The sequence below is a fragment of the Perca flavescens genome, chromosome 16, assembly GCF_004354835.1.
Source record: "Perca flavescens isolate YP-PL-M2 chromosome 16, PFLA_1.0, whole genome shotgun sequence".
Lineage (NCBI taxonomy): Eukaryota > Metazoa > Chordata > Actinopteri > Perciformes > Percidae > Perca > Perca flavescens.
In genome coordinates, this window is record NC_041346.1 from 24094248 (window position 1) to 24110001 (window position 15754).

The 15754-nt window shown below is 40.8% G+C and overlaps 1 protein-coding gene across 10 annotated transcripts in view; it reads left to right on the plus strand.

Annotated features, from left to right (window-relative positions):
• Positions 1-15754, plus strand: part of LOC114570634 (disabled homolog 2-interacting protein) — a 176294-nt gene that overhangs the window by 135952 nt on the left and 24588 nt on the right. For all 10 annotated transcript variants that reach the window (XM_028601014.1, XM_028601015.1, XM_028601016.1 and 7 more), the window contains one exon: positions 3281-3835. In XM_028601014.1, coding sequence (XP_028456815.1) covers positions 3281-3835 — 555 coding nt within the window. The remainder of the gene's footprint in view (positions 1-3280; positions 3836-15754) is intronic.

Sequence of the window (15754 nt, forward strand, 5' to 3'; positions counted from 1 at the left end):
CAACCCACAGCCGCTCTGCCCTGCTGAAAATGTGAAGCAGAAACGCGTCAGATGTCAGATAACATTCATAATAATTGGACTTTGGGTTCGATTTTTTTGACAGTTTTCGTTGGTTATGAGGAGCAATATTAGAGAGAAATTTGGTAGTCATTGATCATTGTTTATATACATTAAACCACCATTTTATTCATTAGTAAACTACAGGACAGCGTCTTTCAAAACATGACCTGCGCGAAAGAGAGAAAAAAAAAAGTAGGCTATGCGTCATTATACCCAGCACTTCTGGAAATGTACTTCCGAATGCGTCTCTGTCCCCAACACATTTCAAACCAAACTGACACCCATGCCCACAATTAAGGTAACATGTCAATGTCAAGTGTACAGGTTTAAACCATTTATCCAGCATATGGAGGACACACAAAGGCATCAGGATGAATACAAATGTATTCAATGTGTTTACTTGATTTACCTGATTTTGTTCCTAAAGAACTTAAAATCTAAATTTGTAATGATCTACAATAACAGAGTACATATTGGTTAAAAGCTGACAGGGCATTATGCAAGACATACTGAAGACTCAACCTGTTTGACTTTGTGGTTTACAGGTCAGTACGTATTTGTCACCTTAGTCTATATCAGAGGTGTCAAACTCATTTTCACACACTGGACCACACTGGAAAAAGAGAATCACACCAAGGGCCAGACATTGACGTGCTTTTGTTACTGCGTGTCACTTTTTTAAAAACATTTTAGTAGGTTTTTTCCTCATTTTTGTTGTTTTTGTTCCAACTTTTTTGTCAACTTTTTGTAAATTTGTTGCTTTTTCCGACATTTTGGTACGCTTTTTGTTGACATGAAGCCCAACAAAAGTCAAAAGAGTTCCTTAGCCATCATAGAATTTAGCAAATCAAGCAAAACAGTAATACAGTCTCAGAGTTGGCAAATCTGCCATATTTTGCTTTGAATGTCAGGTAATTGCAGTTTAAAAAACACTTTCCTGTGTTTTTGGTTTGGTGCACAACTAGGCGGGCCAAAATGTATTGTGGACCCAAATTGATTTGGCCCGCGGGCCTTGAGTTTGACACATGTGGTCTATATCCTTGATGTTCCACTTCCGGGATTGCTCCGTTGCCCCCGGACAATCTGCCGGATTTCACTCATTTATGCCGGATATCCATCTGCCTTGGTCTTCCTTTGTGTTAGCATTCTAAACTTCAGTTCGATTTATGAGGACTGTGGTTAACCTTTTCTCAGATCTCTGCAGGGTAAATCCAGACAGCTTGCTAGACTATCTGTCCAATCTGAGTTGTCTGTTGCACAACTAAAACAACTGTTAAACATACACACGTTCCACCAAAACAAGTTCCTTCCAAGCCTTTTTTACAGCGGCACCGCAGCTTTTCTCCACCCAAGACGATTGTGATTGGTTTAAAGAAATGCCAGTAAACCAGAGCACGTTTTCCTCCCATCCCCGAATGCTATGTGGAGAAGCCAGACCCTCCTCTAGCACACTTTGGAGGAGGGTCTGGCAAAGCGAGACTATTGTTACCTTGACCTTGCCATAAAGTTTTTTTGGTCATAATAGCAAAAGTATGGAACAACAAAGGAAATAAAAATATATTCAGTGATTTTCAATACCTATCTGCCAGATATGTAATCAATGTAAATGAAATTAGGTGGTGCACAATTCATCTTGTGTAATAAAGTATCTGGGTACTTAATGATTATAGGCAGTATGCAAAAGTATCATCTTTATAGGCTGGTGTTTGATTGCAAATACAGTTCTGTGCGACACAACACAAAGTTTAACTTCTAACTGACAGTATAGAGCACCTTGATTTACAGTAGGGAGTCATTTTGCTGTGTCAACAGAGGGACATTTGATAAATCTACTGACAAAGCTTTATTTAACACTCAGTACATGGGACACCAAGACTGAAATGTAGCTCTCAATCTTCAGGAATAACACTGGGCAGAGGAAGACATACTTGAAAGGCTTGAGGCATCATGCTGCAAAAGAAATTTGAAGATTAAGATGTTCTATGCAGTACAGGAGTCGGCAGTGGAGTCTGTAGAAAGTCCCTTCGAACCGTTTTTTCTCACAGTTGGAAAGAAGAACTCTTCTACTTTCTGTAAGAAGGTGATGCTGAGACATAATCCTCGTGACCCACACATCTCCTATTGTTTGACAGATTAGGCTTTCTAACTTCCAATGCCTCGACTTTTGCTGCCACTTAAAGGTCCCATGGCATGAAAAATTCACTTCATGAGGTTTTTCAACATTAATATGCATTCCCCGAGTCTGCCTATGGTCCCCCAGTGGCTAGAAATGGTGATAGGTGTAAACCGAGCCCTGGGTATCCTGCTCTGCCTTTGAGAAAATGAAAGCTCAGATGGGCCGATCTGGAATCTTCTCCTTATGAGGTCATAAGGAGCAAGGTTACCTCCCCTTTCTCTGCTTTACCCGCCCAGAGAATTTGGCCCGCCCATGAGAAAGAGAGAGACATCATGGCTTACAAATGAGCGAAGCATGGCAGTTGGTCAAGGACCTTTTAAGATGCACCTAAATGAACCACACACACATTAAATATAAGATTTTTCAGGGTTCAGAAACACCTGTTGAATCTAGACCCACAGAAACTGCATGAATACATGTCATTAAACAGAAGAATGTTTTTGTCATACGCCGCAACATATGAAAAGCATCCAGATACGGTTGAGCTTTCTTGAGCATAGCTTGTGGTATTTCAATCATCTATTGTAATGGCGTCCTTGTGATTATGAAAGGCCCTGGTATTTCTCTCTCATAATGTAAGCTCCTCTTTTTCCTCTCTTCATCCTTAGAGGTAGTTTTCAAGGCAGTCTGAATAATGGGCCAAAAGTATGCCCCGCTCTTGGCATTGATGACATAAGAATGGGTTAACACTCTGTGAAATAATGTAGGAAGGAAATTCCTTAGCTCTTTTTAAAAGACTGCAAACGCAGGAGAGAAAGGATTTTAAATTGCCACCACGGAATGATTGAAGGTATGAAATGTTTTTTTTGTCATTAAAAATGGAGAAACTTCAAAATCAGGGTTTGAGGCTGATTCTCGTTTGAATCTCATCAGTTTATTCTGCAGCCGTTTGATTAATTCAGTTTGTTGTTTACTAGATTAGTTTGGATGTTAGTGGTTACTTCCATCCAGTGCATTGTCCTTTTACTTTTGCCCAGTGGTGATGTTTTTGGTAAAGATTGTTCCAAAAGACCTTACTTAACCACTCCCTTTCATCTTCTCCAGGACAACAGTCGTCGGGTGGAGAACCTGCTGAGGCTGTGGATCATCGAGGCCAAGGACCTGCCGGCCAAAAAGAAATACTTCTGCGAGCTTTGCCTCGATGACTCACTGTACGCCCGCACCACCTGTAAACTCAAGACCGACAATGTCTTTTGGGGAGAGCACTTTGAGTTCAACAACCTGCCTGCTGTCAAGAGCATCACAGCCCACCTCTACAAAGACACAGACAAGAAGAAAAAGAAAGATAAAAACAATTACATTGGACTTGTCAACATCCCCGTCGCAGCAGTCACCGGAAGACAGTTTGTGGAGAAGTGGTATCCAGTCAGCCTGCCCAACCCCCCCAAGGGCAAGACATCTGGGCCTATGATTAGGATCAAGGCACGCTATCAGAGTATGAACATCCTTCCCATGGAGATGTACAAGGAGTTTGCTGAGTACACCACCAACAACTACATGCTGCTTTGCTCGGTGCTTGAGCCCGGGATTAGCGTCAAGAACAAGGAGGAGATGGCGTGTGCACTGGTCCACATTCTACAGAGCACTGGCAAGGCCAAGGTTAGTACCAGTGATGTGATTTATTTCCATTTTGTACTCTCCGTAGAGACAAAATGGATAACAAAAGCAGAATATCAGACCATTATCTTGCCATGAGGTACAGACAAGACATTATGAAGCACACAAAGGTTAACTATTCCTCCGCTGCCTGCTCATCCTTTGAACTGTTGACCCCCTCCCACAACTGTAATACAGAGCAGACAAAGACCAGACGGAGAGGTGATTTCCTCTTGGTGCACCAGCCTGTATTACATTTTTAACTCAAGCTAATCCCTAACATGTATCCCCTGCAGTGCTTCACGGCATACCGATGCAGGACAGAAGCACAATATATCCACCACTGTCTGCAGCACTGCAAGCGCGGGGAGATTAGTCTACCACAGTAGGAGCTAAGTCTCCCATGACAACAGGACTCAGATAATCTCCCATCCAACCCAAATTGCTATTTTTTTTCACTTTACAGTGCTGTGAAACAAACGTTGGCATTTTGAGTGTTCATAAAAATCAGAGTGAGACATGGAAGGGGAAAGCCATCTTATTGGCTGCTGATAAAAAGAGGATGTAAAGAAGAGAGAAGAGAGCTGAATTGATGAGTCAATTAATCGATATTAATCAGCAAACATTGAAACCAGGTTAGTCGTTGATTTTTCAAGCATAAATGACAAGAAGTCAAAAAGGTTCCAGCCACTCAAATGTTAAGATTTTATGCTTTTCTTTGTTTTATATAATTGTTACTTGAATATGTTTTGGTCTGTTGACTGGAAGAGACAAGGCATTTAAAAGATGTCGCATTGTGTCCTGGGAAGATATACTGGGCTTTTTTTTTTTTCTGCTGTTTTACAGAAGAAACAATTAACTGATGTGTGATAATACTGGTGGATTTAAGTCAGTTCCAAAGCCTTTCCAATAAACAAAAGATCATTTTTATCAGGAAATAGGCATCTTGTTGTCCTCATAATGTTTGAAATATCTGTCTGCTTTTAATGGAAGATTGCTTCAGGCTGCTCTCTTCACTGCACAATCACCGTCTTCGTCTTCAATGCCTCGTCAGTTGCCCGCGACAGCTTGTGCCTCAATTTAGTTTTCTTGACAGTATCTCATCAGCAGAGCTTTGAAACTTTCTCAGACTTTATCACAGCTCAGCGGAGTGATTAATGATCAGTGCTTAAGAAGTGATGTCTATCCACACTGTACCGCCAGTCTGCCGGTTTAGGCTCGGGACTGATAGCTTTTGATTGATGGGGGAGAAGGCCTCTACTGGTCCCTGGAGAAACAGCCACATCCTTAATTACTTTCAATTAATCCCCACCTTCCCAGCAAAGCACTCAAACTTTTACTTCTCTCTCACCTTCCAGTCTTCCTTCCTGGCTGGCTAGCTGTGGATGAGCTGCTTTTAAAACGGCACCAGAGATGATATATCAAGGTTGCTCATCATGACCTTCATACATATAAACATATACCCTCACTAAATCGGTGTTCAAGAATAACAAACACGAGAATTTCCTTTTAATTGTATCTATGTGGTGCTGTAAATACAGAAAAAAAAGCTGCTGTTGCCTTGTGAAGGCTTTTGGACTGACGTAAACAAGAAGAATTAATAATGGCTGCTTTCAAAATGTCAAGTGTCAGTGCTGTTAGCTACTGCAGCTTCCTTTCTGAAAATACTTTCATCATTCAAGACATTTTGAAGTGGTCTGACATACTTAGGCAGTACACACACACTTGAGTACATGTTTTTCCTTCAGCCTTGATGGACAAAGCAGTCATGTCATGCCAAACGCAGCACACAGCGAAACCAAGAAACCACTTATTCTAAACTATTCCCAAGGCCTAATTAGGATATCCGCTGCTGCTGCACAGATGCTTTATATACACACATCTTACAATACAATGATGAAGTTCTTTTTTTCATGCACTGCCACATTGGGTGCGGTCTCTGCTAACATTGGTGGGTTATATTTAGGAATCAAGCACATTTACTTGAGCAAAGATAAACTCTGGAAAATCCCATAAGCCCAATTTCATTGTCCGTCCCCCCCCCCCCTTTCCTTGGTATAGCTGTGCAGTGTCAAGTCAAATCCATGAGTCTGTACCTAATTCTGTCAGCACCACAGTGGCTTTCTAAAGGACACACAGAGACTTTGCATTGCTGTTGCATTAGACAGTATAAAAGAGCATAAGCACCCTCTTTTACACCCAGCAAGGGTGAACGGGAGGTGAGCGTTTCTTTTTGGAGATGCAGCAGTGACTTTGTAGTTTTGAATTTCTGATGATGCACATCGTGTTTAATCAGCTGTGTATGGGGTTGGAAACCATTTCCAATTGGAGCGGGCTATTGTTGTTGTTGTTGTTGTTATTGTTAGATGCAGATTGCAGGTTGTAACGTGCATTAGTATGCAACACCTTCTAGACTCCTGTTTCTTCTCGTGTCATTTGATCACCCATCACGTAATAATTACACCCCAAATATTCTGCTCCGTTGCACACTCGCTCTTTCTCTCTTGTTCTCCCCCTACTTTGCGTCTTTGTCTTCCTTCATCTCTCTTTCACGCTTCATTGCGTCTTGAGGCCAAAGCTCTCTGGAGAGATGTCATTACGGATGCTGTATTGATGTCTGGATGCGTTGGTGAGCAAGGCGGGCATGCTAACTTTATACACACACACCTACGTATAAATCACAGGACATTAGCAGGTGGTTGCAGGTCAGTTATTCAATTTTATGCATGAGCGAGAAGGCCTGCAGTTGTATTTGGATATATGTGGCTTTAGGAATAGGTCAGATATGCACACTCTGTCTGGGGGTTGAAGTAAAAACAACAATGACTAGGACTGCAAGCAGTTATGACAGGGTCCAAGCCTCCCCTACGCGAGTCGCCCCAGTACCGATGTTACTGGGATCCGCGTTGCCTTGCCTAAGCAGGATCCCAGCCCCCTCAGACTTGGACCCCTAAATAGTCTACTTTTTAAGTCAACTAATTTTATTTGATTTTGAGGCCGTAGATTCAGCCGAAATCAAAACGAGAAATCCAATCATAACATTTCTGCTGACTTCCTGCGCTGTAAGGTCACAACAGTAGTCCGTCTCCTACCCCTACGGGACATGCTGTTATGTCCGCACACCCAAACTGCAACCAGAAGCTCCACAGTAACAGTAACAAAACCCTCTGTTGTGTTGTAATTGCCTGGAGAAGTTCACCTTCCTTTCATCTGAAAATATCCACTCCTGGCATGAACCCTCTGCGTTATTGATCTAGTCTTCTCAACGCCTCAGCCCTTCGGGGAGATTATCTTCTAATTTTGTTGGCACTCCTCTCAGCCGCGCCGACTGTTGGAAGTGACGATAAAGAGGATTAATCCTTGTGATGACTGGCCAGAGGAGGGTTGTGTTCTGGTTATTATGCCATTGCGTTTTTATGTTACTGCTCCTCAAGGTAAACTAACAGCCCTTCTTAAGAGGGCGAAATATGTGAGTCTCTCCTCTTTACATCCTAAATTGTCGTCCGCTCGCAGCACAGCTCCATTTACATTCAGCACAAGCATCTTATTAATGCATTCAGCGCTGTTGTCAGCGGGCAGTAATGCTCTTCGCCACAGCTGTGGTGCACAGGCACAGTTTGTCGTATGTACATAATATCATGTGACAAATGATTTACTAACATGACATGACGGGCTCTGGTATATTTGTATTCCGCTTGTTTTTTATATTTTACGTAGCTTTGAATTGATCCGTTGTTCCCTGAGAGGGCCAGTGAGCTTTCATAACTTCCTAGCCACTTGCCCATACCTTCCACATTAATAGGGAAGTGTTTTTATTTGAACAATAACCATAAGAGGGAGGTGAACCCTCTTATGATGAACTAAGATGGATGTTGGAGCAGCAGACAAACAGTGTTTGAAGAAGGGGTGCACCGATCCAATGTTAAGATTGGATATCGGTCCCGATACTGACAAAATAGCTGGATCGGGGATCGGAAAATTTAACAGATCCACGGGCCAATCCAGTTTTGTTAATCTTTTTCCCTCTGTCGCACATGTGTTGCATGCTGGAAGAGTTGAGTGTACAAATAAATAAGAATTTTATACATTACATCTATGTTATTTTGTCTTAGTTAGGAAAGTAATATTTAGTTAGGAAAGTCTGGTGCCTTTAGTCTCTTCTACATTGTGGAAGGAAGGTAGAAGGTGGAAGGTATAAAATGTATTATTAATTCAACAATGGTATTGGATCGGCATCGGGTAACGACAGATACACAAAGCCCAGGCATCAGTATCGGGACTGAAAAAGTCGGATCGGTGCATCCCTAGTTTGAAGTGTGTTTGGCTTAGAGAAATAGGGCACAATTAGAACAGTAGATGTTAAGTAGTTATGAAGACGTATATATCTACTGTAAAGGCCCTAATCAGATCAGGAAGTAAATACAAAGCACATCAATGCACTTGCTCTCCTTATAGTCTCGCCTGTAGAATTTGCTCAACAAAGGCAATGCATCATATCTTCAGACTGGTTAGTAATCCCAGCAGGATTTTTATTGACCATCCCCTGACAGCATGGAGTGATGGAGGAGAGGTGAAACAGAGAAAGGGGAAGGCGCCGACAAGGAGGAGAGAAGAGAAGGTAAAGATGGAGAACATGCATTGCAGTAACCCAGTTTATGGCTGTTGAGCCAAACGGCGGCAGACTGCAAAGAGAAACAATCAGCTCAAATCATCGATCTTGACATCTCTGTTGGCACTAAGATTACATAGACTCTGTCTCTCTCCCTCCCGGTCTCTCTTCTCACTATCAGTCTCTTGAGATTGATTTGCCTTCATATGGCTTTAAATGCCTAAGATACATGAGTACAGCGAGCAAAGAATACAAATAAAGTGCTGAAAGAGAAAAAAAAATCGATGAAATATGATACATAGAATAATAAAATCAATACACTCTTCATGAGTAAAATACAATCTGGGAATAAGAGCTAGTGACCATTACTTACTCAGTACAAAACAACGAGTTCCCTCAATGTTTCATATCCTTGGCAACAGGCTGAGCCTCACCCCAAGTTAAGTTCATCTTGGCTAGCTGTTTTGTACCTCGTCACTTTTGATTGTCCGCGTTTCCTGTTGCCTGGAGGAGTCCATCTCAGCAAAACCTCTGCAATGAAATCTGCCTCTAATCGTGCCACATGCCATGTGCCACACTTTAGTTTATGACCAACTACCTGCTAAACTAATGACATCCTCATCAGACTCACCTGAACTTTGTGCTGATTGACAGATGTTAGCATGCTGAAAAGCTAACGAGCTAAACTAAGAAGGTGAACATGGTGAATATTACACCTGCTAAACATCAGCATGGTCATCGTGAACATGTTAGCGTACTGATGTTCGCATTTAGCTCAAAGCATCGCCGTGTCTAATGTACAGCATCACAGAAATCTTGTCATCTTTGGAACATACTGTAAATATCCATTTAGGTGAAATAATTATCTTCCTGTATTCTGCCTTGTTTCACAATGTCGATGCGTGTGTAGAAAACCCTAAAAAGAAAAAGTAACTGCAATAGAAACAAAAAAGGAAATATCATCACCGACTGGCAGGGTTTTTCAAATAAGATTTTAAAATGCAATATGAGACTACATGAGTGTGCATTACAATGCTTCACTGCACTTAACTCTTTGAAATACAGGTAGACAGACAGTCATACAGAATGACACAGACACACACGCATTGGCACTATGCACAGTAAGTCATCAAACATGATGTTTGTAAGCTGATGCCACTTGTTGTAAGACCCCCTCCAGGCAAAACTATCGTCATAATGATCATGTGCCCTAGCAGCTAAATCAGGACAGCTGCAGCCTTTCCTGTTTTTCGTGTTGATTGACAAGCCTCTGTGCCTACGTGAGGACCCGCTTTCCATTTCCATTCGGCCTCAGTCAACCCAATGTGACCCTCACAGGAAGAGCTGCAGGCTATAACTCTGTAATACTAGCCACCAGTCTCCAGGGAGAGAGACCAGGGTAGGCAGAAAGAGATGGAAAGATGAGGAGAGCCAAGGATGGAGAGACTGGAGTGGTTCCTGTTTTCTCCCCCTGAGTCTTTCCACAGCCCTTGCCCCAGGCTGAAAAAAATAGGGCTTATCGATCAGTCAAATTGTAAATGTTACTGGGTTTCTATTTTCCCCCTTACATTCAATTCTTGCTTCCTACCTATCTGTTACAATACTCCAATTGTTAAGCCCAAACTTTGTCATTTTAAATGATCTAAAAATGTGTATTTTCTGCCTTGTGGTATATGTACACACCTTAATAACAACACTCAAACAAAGCATCAACAGGTAATTTCCGTGTTGTTTGTTTTCTAATGAATCCCATTTGTTCCACAATCCATGACTTCTCCAATAATGACTTTTTTTTTGTTGTTTTTTTTTAATCCATTCACAACATAAAAACAGTCTATGAACAAAGTATAAGCATTATACCAAAAAGAAAATCTTTATTCATGGTCTGTTGGACATCGCTGGAATATAATATTAAAAAAAAGCATTTTCTTTCATTAGGATACTAGTTCAACAGCAGGACGCCCTGAAAGTAAAGTAAGCGCTGGTATGAATACATTGTAATACATGTATTTTTTTGTAATAATTCATTATTTTTTTACAGCACGTAATATCATCATCATTTAGCCATAGCGTAACATAAAGTGCATTGATTCGCATGCACATTATACATGGTAGAAGACAACTGTTTGAATTCAATTCAATTGTATTGTCATTGAAACAATGTGTAGGCACATATGTAACGAAATGTAGGTCATTGCTTTCCAGCAAACAGTGCACATGTACGGTAGATAATAAAAAAACACTGTATGTGATTTAGTGGTGATATTGGAACTCACTTGAGACATTCACATACTCAGCAACAGAGTTTTAAGGAGGCTGATTTAAGAAAAAAATGCTCTTTGCTTTTTCCTGCTCCAGTATTATCCTTTTAAGGGATTTTATTGCTCTCCGTATTCAAGTATTTACTGTGTGCTTTATATTACCATAGAAACGCACAAAAAACATCTGAGTGTGTACAAAGCCTAAACCTGACCCTGTTTTCATCTACTTTTACTCTCTTTTCTTTCCCTAAACCCAATGCCCTTGCTTTGCGAGGTGCAGTAATTGCCAAGTATGCCATTTAAAACGTCACTTGTCTCCTGCTCTGTGTTCAGGTTTGTCTGACAGAGTGGGAGTCCTGACCATGATCTTGTAGATTGTGTTGTCTCTTCAGTAGAAGTCTGTATATTTCAACTTCAAAACTTTCAGCTGCAGTGGAATATTGCCAAATAGAGATGTAAGCAGTGCACACAGGGCTGTGCCTAGTGGTGATTAGATTGTTGTGTGTACTGCAGGGCAATGGACAATACTTTATGAGTTTGTACTAGCAAGTAACCCCATCTCCAGGACTCTGTTCCCTACTATTTATTAGATCTGATCAGCCGTGCTGCACCGTCTACCCTCCACTCCGACCCTGTCTTCATATCAGCCGCCTTCTCTGAGCACTGTGTTGGGTTTTGTTTGAGGCATGGTTTGGCTTATGAGATGTGGCAGCGATACAGAGAGTGTTCCACTTCTCCTTATTAGCACTCCTTATTAGGGGGGGGCTGCAGGATTGAGGTCGTCAGAGAAAAGGCTGAGGGATGACAGGATGGAAAAGAAAGGAGCTCCGGTCTCTTTTTTGGACATAGTTGCTCAGACTTTTATAATACCAGTGGTTCTCTATGATATAACCTGTTACAACAAATCATATATACTATATATATATATATATATATATATATATATATATATATATATATATATATATATATGTATGTATATACATGTATACTTAGCATTTCTGCTAACTATTTTCCCAAGCATACTAAAGAGTTTAACATTGATTTCCTACCTACCAGGTAGTCATTGGTTTTCAAAGATTTCACTATGGTACCACTTTACTTGAAGAGCCTTTAAATGTGCCTTACCACACATATTTCATTACTTTGTGGTAATGTCTGAAGTTCTACTATGGCTATTCTAGCATGGTATAGAAAGCCTGCAGGAAGGCTCAGCTCGATTTCTGCCAGTTCTCATTAATATTCAACAAGCTAAGCTGCTTGAATCTGATTAACTAACAGCTAGCCAATGAGAGCCTGGCTATCAGCATCCTTTACCCAGCCCAACTGGGTGAGCTCATGAATAGTAATGAGCTCAGGCAACATGATGTCAGACTGACCAGCTTTTGTAATTGGCCTTATTTCTCTGCGTATTTCTTTTCAGTGGCTAGAGCTGACAAAAGATGTAGCAGTTCATATTCACATTCACAATATAACACAAACACATATGAACCGAACATATTTCAGAAAATGCAAGTAAAAACAGTTTTTTATGGCAGGGCACCTTTAAAGTAATTTGAAAGAGGGAATCCATTATAGTAAACAAAGTTTTGGCTTTAGTTTTGACAGTTGTGGCATGCTAGCATTCTAACACTCTCATGCTCACATACTAGCACTGTCGTTGTGAGCATGTTAACATGCTAACACGTTAGCATTTAACTCAAAGCAGCGCTATGGCAAGTGTTGCTGTAGACTCTTTGTCTTGTTAACACAGGACACAAAATCACATCTTCCTGGTTTGAATTCCCTAAAAGAAAAGTGTGTCAATGCAGCTGACTCTCAAACTAGGCATGTTGACGTGCCTGTGAGCAGTTGACAAGAGCTGTCACAATGGTCCTGCTAGCAACTGTATTACCATGCTGTAATATCATAACTTTGGGAGAAAAAAATCAAGTAAATGGTCAGGTTGCCGCAGGTCTATTTTAGTAACATACTGAAATGAGAAGCAGTGAACTATTTGCCACCTGGAAGCTAGGAAATCAATCTTAAGAACATATGGAATGCACTGAAAAATGGTCGATATAATGTATGCAGTTTGTACTTCAGGCAGATATGAGATATTGTGCAAATCCACCATTATGGTCCCTCTAATTTCCATGTACATCCTTGTATTTGTGTTGTAATTAAGTTCCAAGCTTACATAAAAGATACTAAAACTGTATCCTCCACCTATAAGTTGGTAGGCTCAACAAATCGTGTTAGCATGTCATTGTAAGAGATTGTCAGCGGTGGTTGGATCTAATTTTTTGTTTAAGGCTGCTAGTAAGAATCATTCCGTCTATCTTTTGCTGTCCCTCAGTTTCTGTCTCCTCCTCTATTTAAACTGACCGTCCTCTCTAATCAGGCCTGGATTTGCCTCGCCTCAGTGGCCACATGAGTGCAGAGCAGAGAGGAGGGAGGAGAACAGGGAGAAAGAGAGCCACAGAGGGGTAGAGGTTAGAGGAAAGATCATAATTGGGATGACATTTTCTTCCGATAAAATGTTACCTAAATGGTAATGCTGTCGGCATAAATTACTGGACTAGAAATTATGATTAGGTACAGGAGTGTAGGGCTGATTTACAGTGCATTAAAGTTCGTGTTTTATCTTTGACACTGATTAACAGAAAAATACCCTTTAATTTAAATGTGAAACGGATCTCTTAAAAGGAATTAGAAATAAAATACTTGATTTTCCCCACTTCAAGTCAGTATTGAGTAGATGCACCATTGAGAGGCAATTGCATCCTTGAGCCACTCCAGGACAAACATTGTTTTTAAGCCAGTGTAGCTTCAGCTTTATGCTTGGGGTCATTGTCTTTTTGGAAAATAAATCTTCTCCCAAGTCGCAGGTTTCTTGCAGACTACATTAGTTTTTTTCCCCTCAGGATTTCCCTGTATACTCCTGAATTAATTTCACCCTCAGAAGTCTTCTGGGGTTTGCTGCAGAGAAGCAGCCCCACAGCATGATGCTGCCACCACCACTCGGCATCACGGTGGGGACGCTGCGTTTCTGATGACATGCAGTGTAACATGGTGTTTAGTCTAATGGCCAAAACGCTCATTTTTGGTCTCATCGGACCATAGAAACTTCTTCCAGCTAATTTCAGAGCTTGCCACGTGGCTTTTGGCAAACTGTAGCTGAGATGTCACATGAGTTTGTTTTTTGTTTTTTTGTAGAGTGTCTTTCTCTCTTTCTCTTTTCTTCTCCCCCATAAAGCTGTGACTGGTGAAGCATCCGGCCAACTGTTGTTGTATGTGCAGTCCCTCCAATCTCTGACTCTGAAGCTTGGAACTTCTTCAGAGTTGTCATAGATCTCTGGGTAGCCTCCCTTACTAGTCAGTCCTTCCAGAAAAACATTTTTTTTTTGTGATTGTTGCGTGCAAAAATCCTTGATTATGCAGCTCGTTTTCTTAAAAAATGCGATGGAATATGCTGGATATTTATGCAATTTTATGCGATGAAATTGCGGGAATTTGCAAGAAATGCGGGAACTTGCAAAAATTGCGGGAACTTACAAAAACTGCGGTTTGATGAAAAAGAGAAAAAAAAGTGATTCCCCCAACTTTTTAAATTTTTTTAAACTTAATTTCCAAAAATATTTTACAGGTATTCAGTCATTGCAATAAGTAAACAAATAAGATACAAAAATATATACAAATAATATAATATTAAAAAAAGTATAAGTAAAAATAAAAGTAATAGTCTAAACAGAGGGAAATAAAAGATACACTTAAAGAAATTTGATTAGACATCAGATATTAAGATAGCTTTCTTATTGGATACCAACTAAAGAGACTCAAAGTACATGTCAAATTCAACCTCCAACACCTGCTTTTCGATGATGTTCACGTTGCGTAATTACGTCACTTCATAACGTTCCCATGGCAACAGGGGAAAATGGCTGCTCTTGTCTGAAGTATACGCAACATTTTTTCAACTTTCTGCTAAGATATATGTGACTTTTTTGCAACGAAAATGCGAGGATTATGAAATCATGCAAGCACCGCATATTTTGCGCGGAAATCGGCAATTTATGCGGCGAAAGTGCGGCATATTTGAAAAAATGCGGCCCCCGCATGAATATGCGGACTTTTGCCGATTATGCATTGAATTATGCGATCGCATAATCACGTTTTTCTGGAGGGACTGACTAGTGTCCTTCTTGCACAGTAACACTGATACTTCTTCCATTTCTTAATGATTGATTTAACTGTACTCAAAGGGATGTTTTGTGACTTCTTGGACATGTTCTTGTATCCATCCCCTGACTTTCATTTACCTTTTTCACTGAGTTACTCAGAGTGCCCCTCAATCGTTATGTGTTATGGGTTTTGTCCCGATACTGACTCAGCAAAACTTGGACCTGAACTTATACTATGAATACTTAATGCAGACATGTTTGTAATCACTTAGATTGCTTTGTAGACATTAACACTTTTGTTTTTCCTGTTGATCCATGTCAAAAAATCCCCTTTGATTCAGTGTTGTATGTGTAAAACATAACGTACTTATTTTTATAGGCACTATGTTATAGCAGGCCCAGTACAAACTCACACACAAATAGAGATACACACCTCTTATGCTACAGTCTGGGTTTAAGTCAAATGTTTGTTGATATTGAGTTTAGTTCCACGTAAGTTTGTGTGTGTGTATTTGTGTCAGGGGGTGGTGCATGTGTGGAATGTGCAAATGCGTTAACTAAAAAGGCCCCTTTCGCTGCACATCAGCGGATGATTGGCTCCTTGTGGTGTATCTTTGATTAGCGGGATAACAGGCTTCTGCAGCAGCTATAGATACCATCTGAGAGGCTCTGTCGCTTTCTTTCCGCCTCCTACCCTGTTCTTTAAAGACCCCCCTCTCTGTATCTTCTTCCTCCCCTTCTCTATTCCTCTCTGTACATCTGTCACTTGTCTCTTTTCTCCATCGCTTCCACGCTGGTTCCCCTAGTTTAACAAGCTGCCAGGGGACTTACATGAGAGTACACCCAGAAATGTGTTGAAGGGATCCAAACAAGGGATGATTCATCTCCA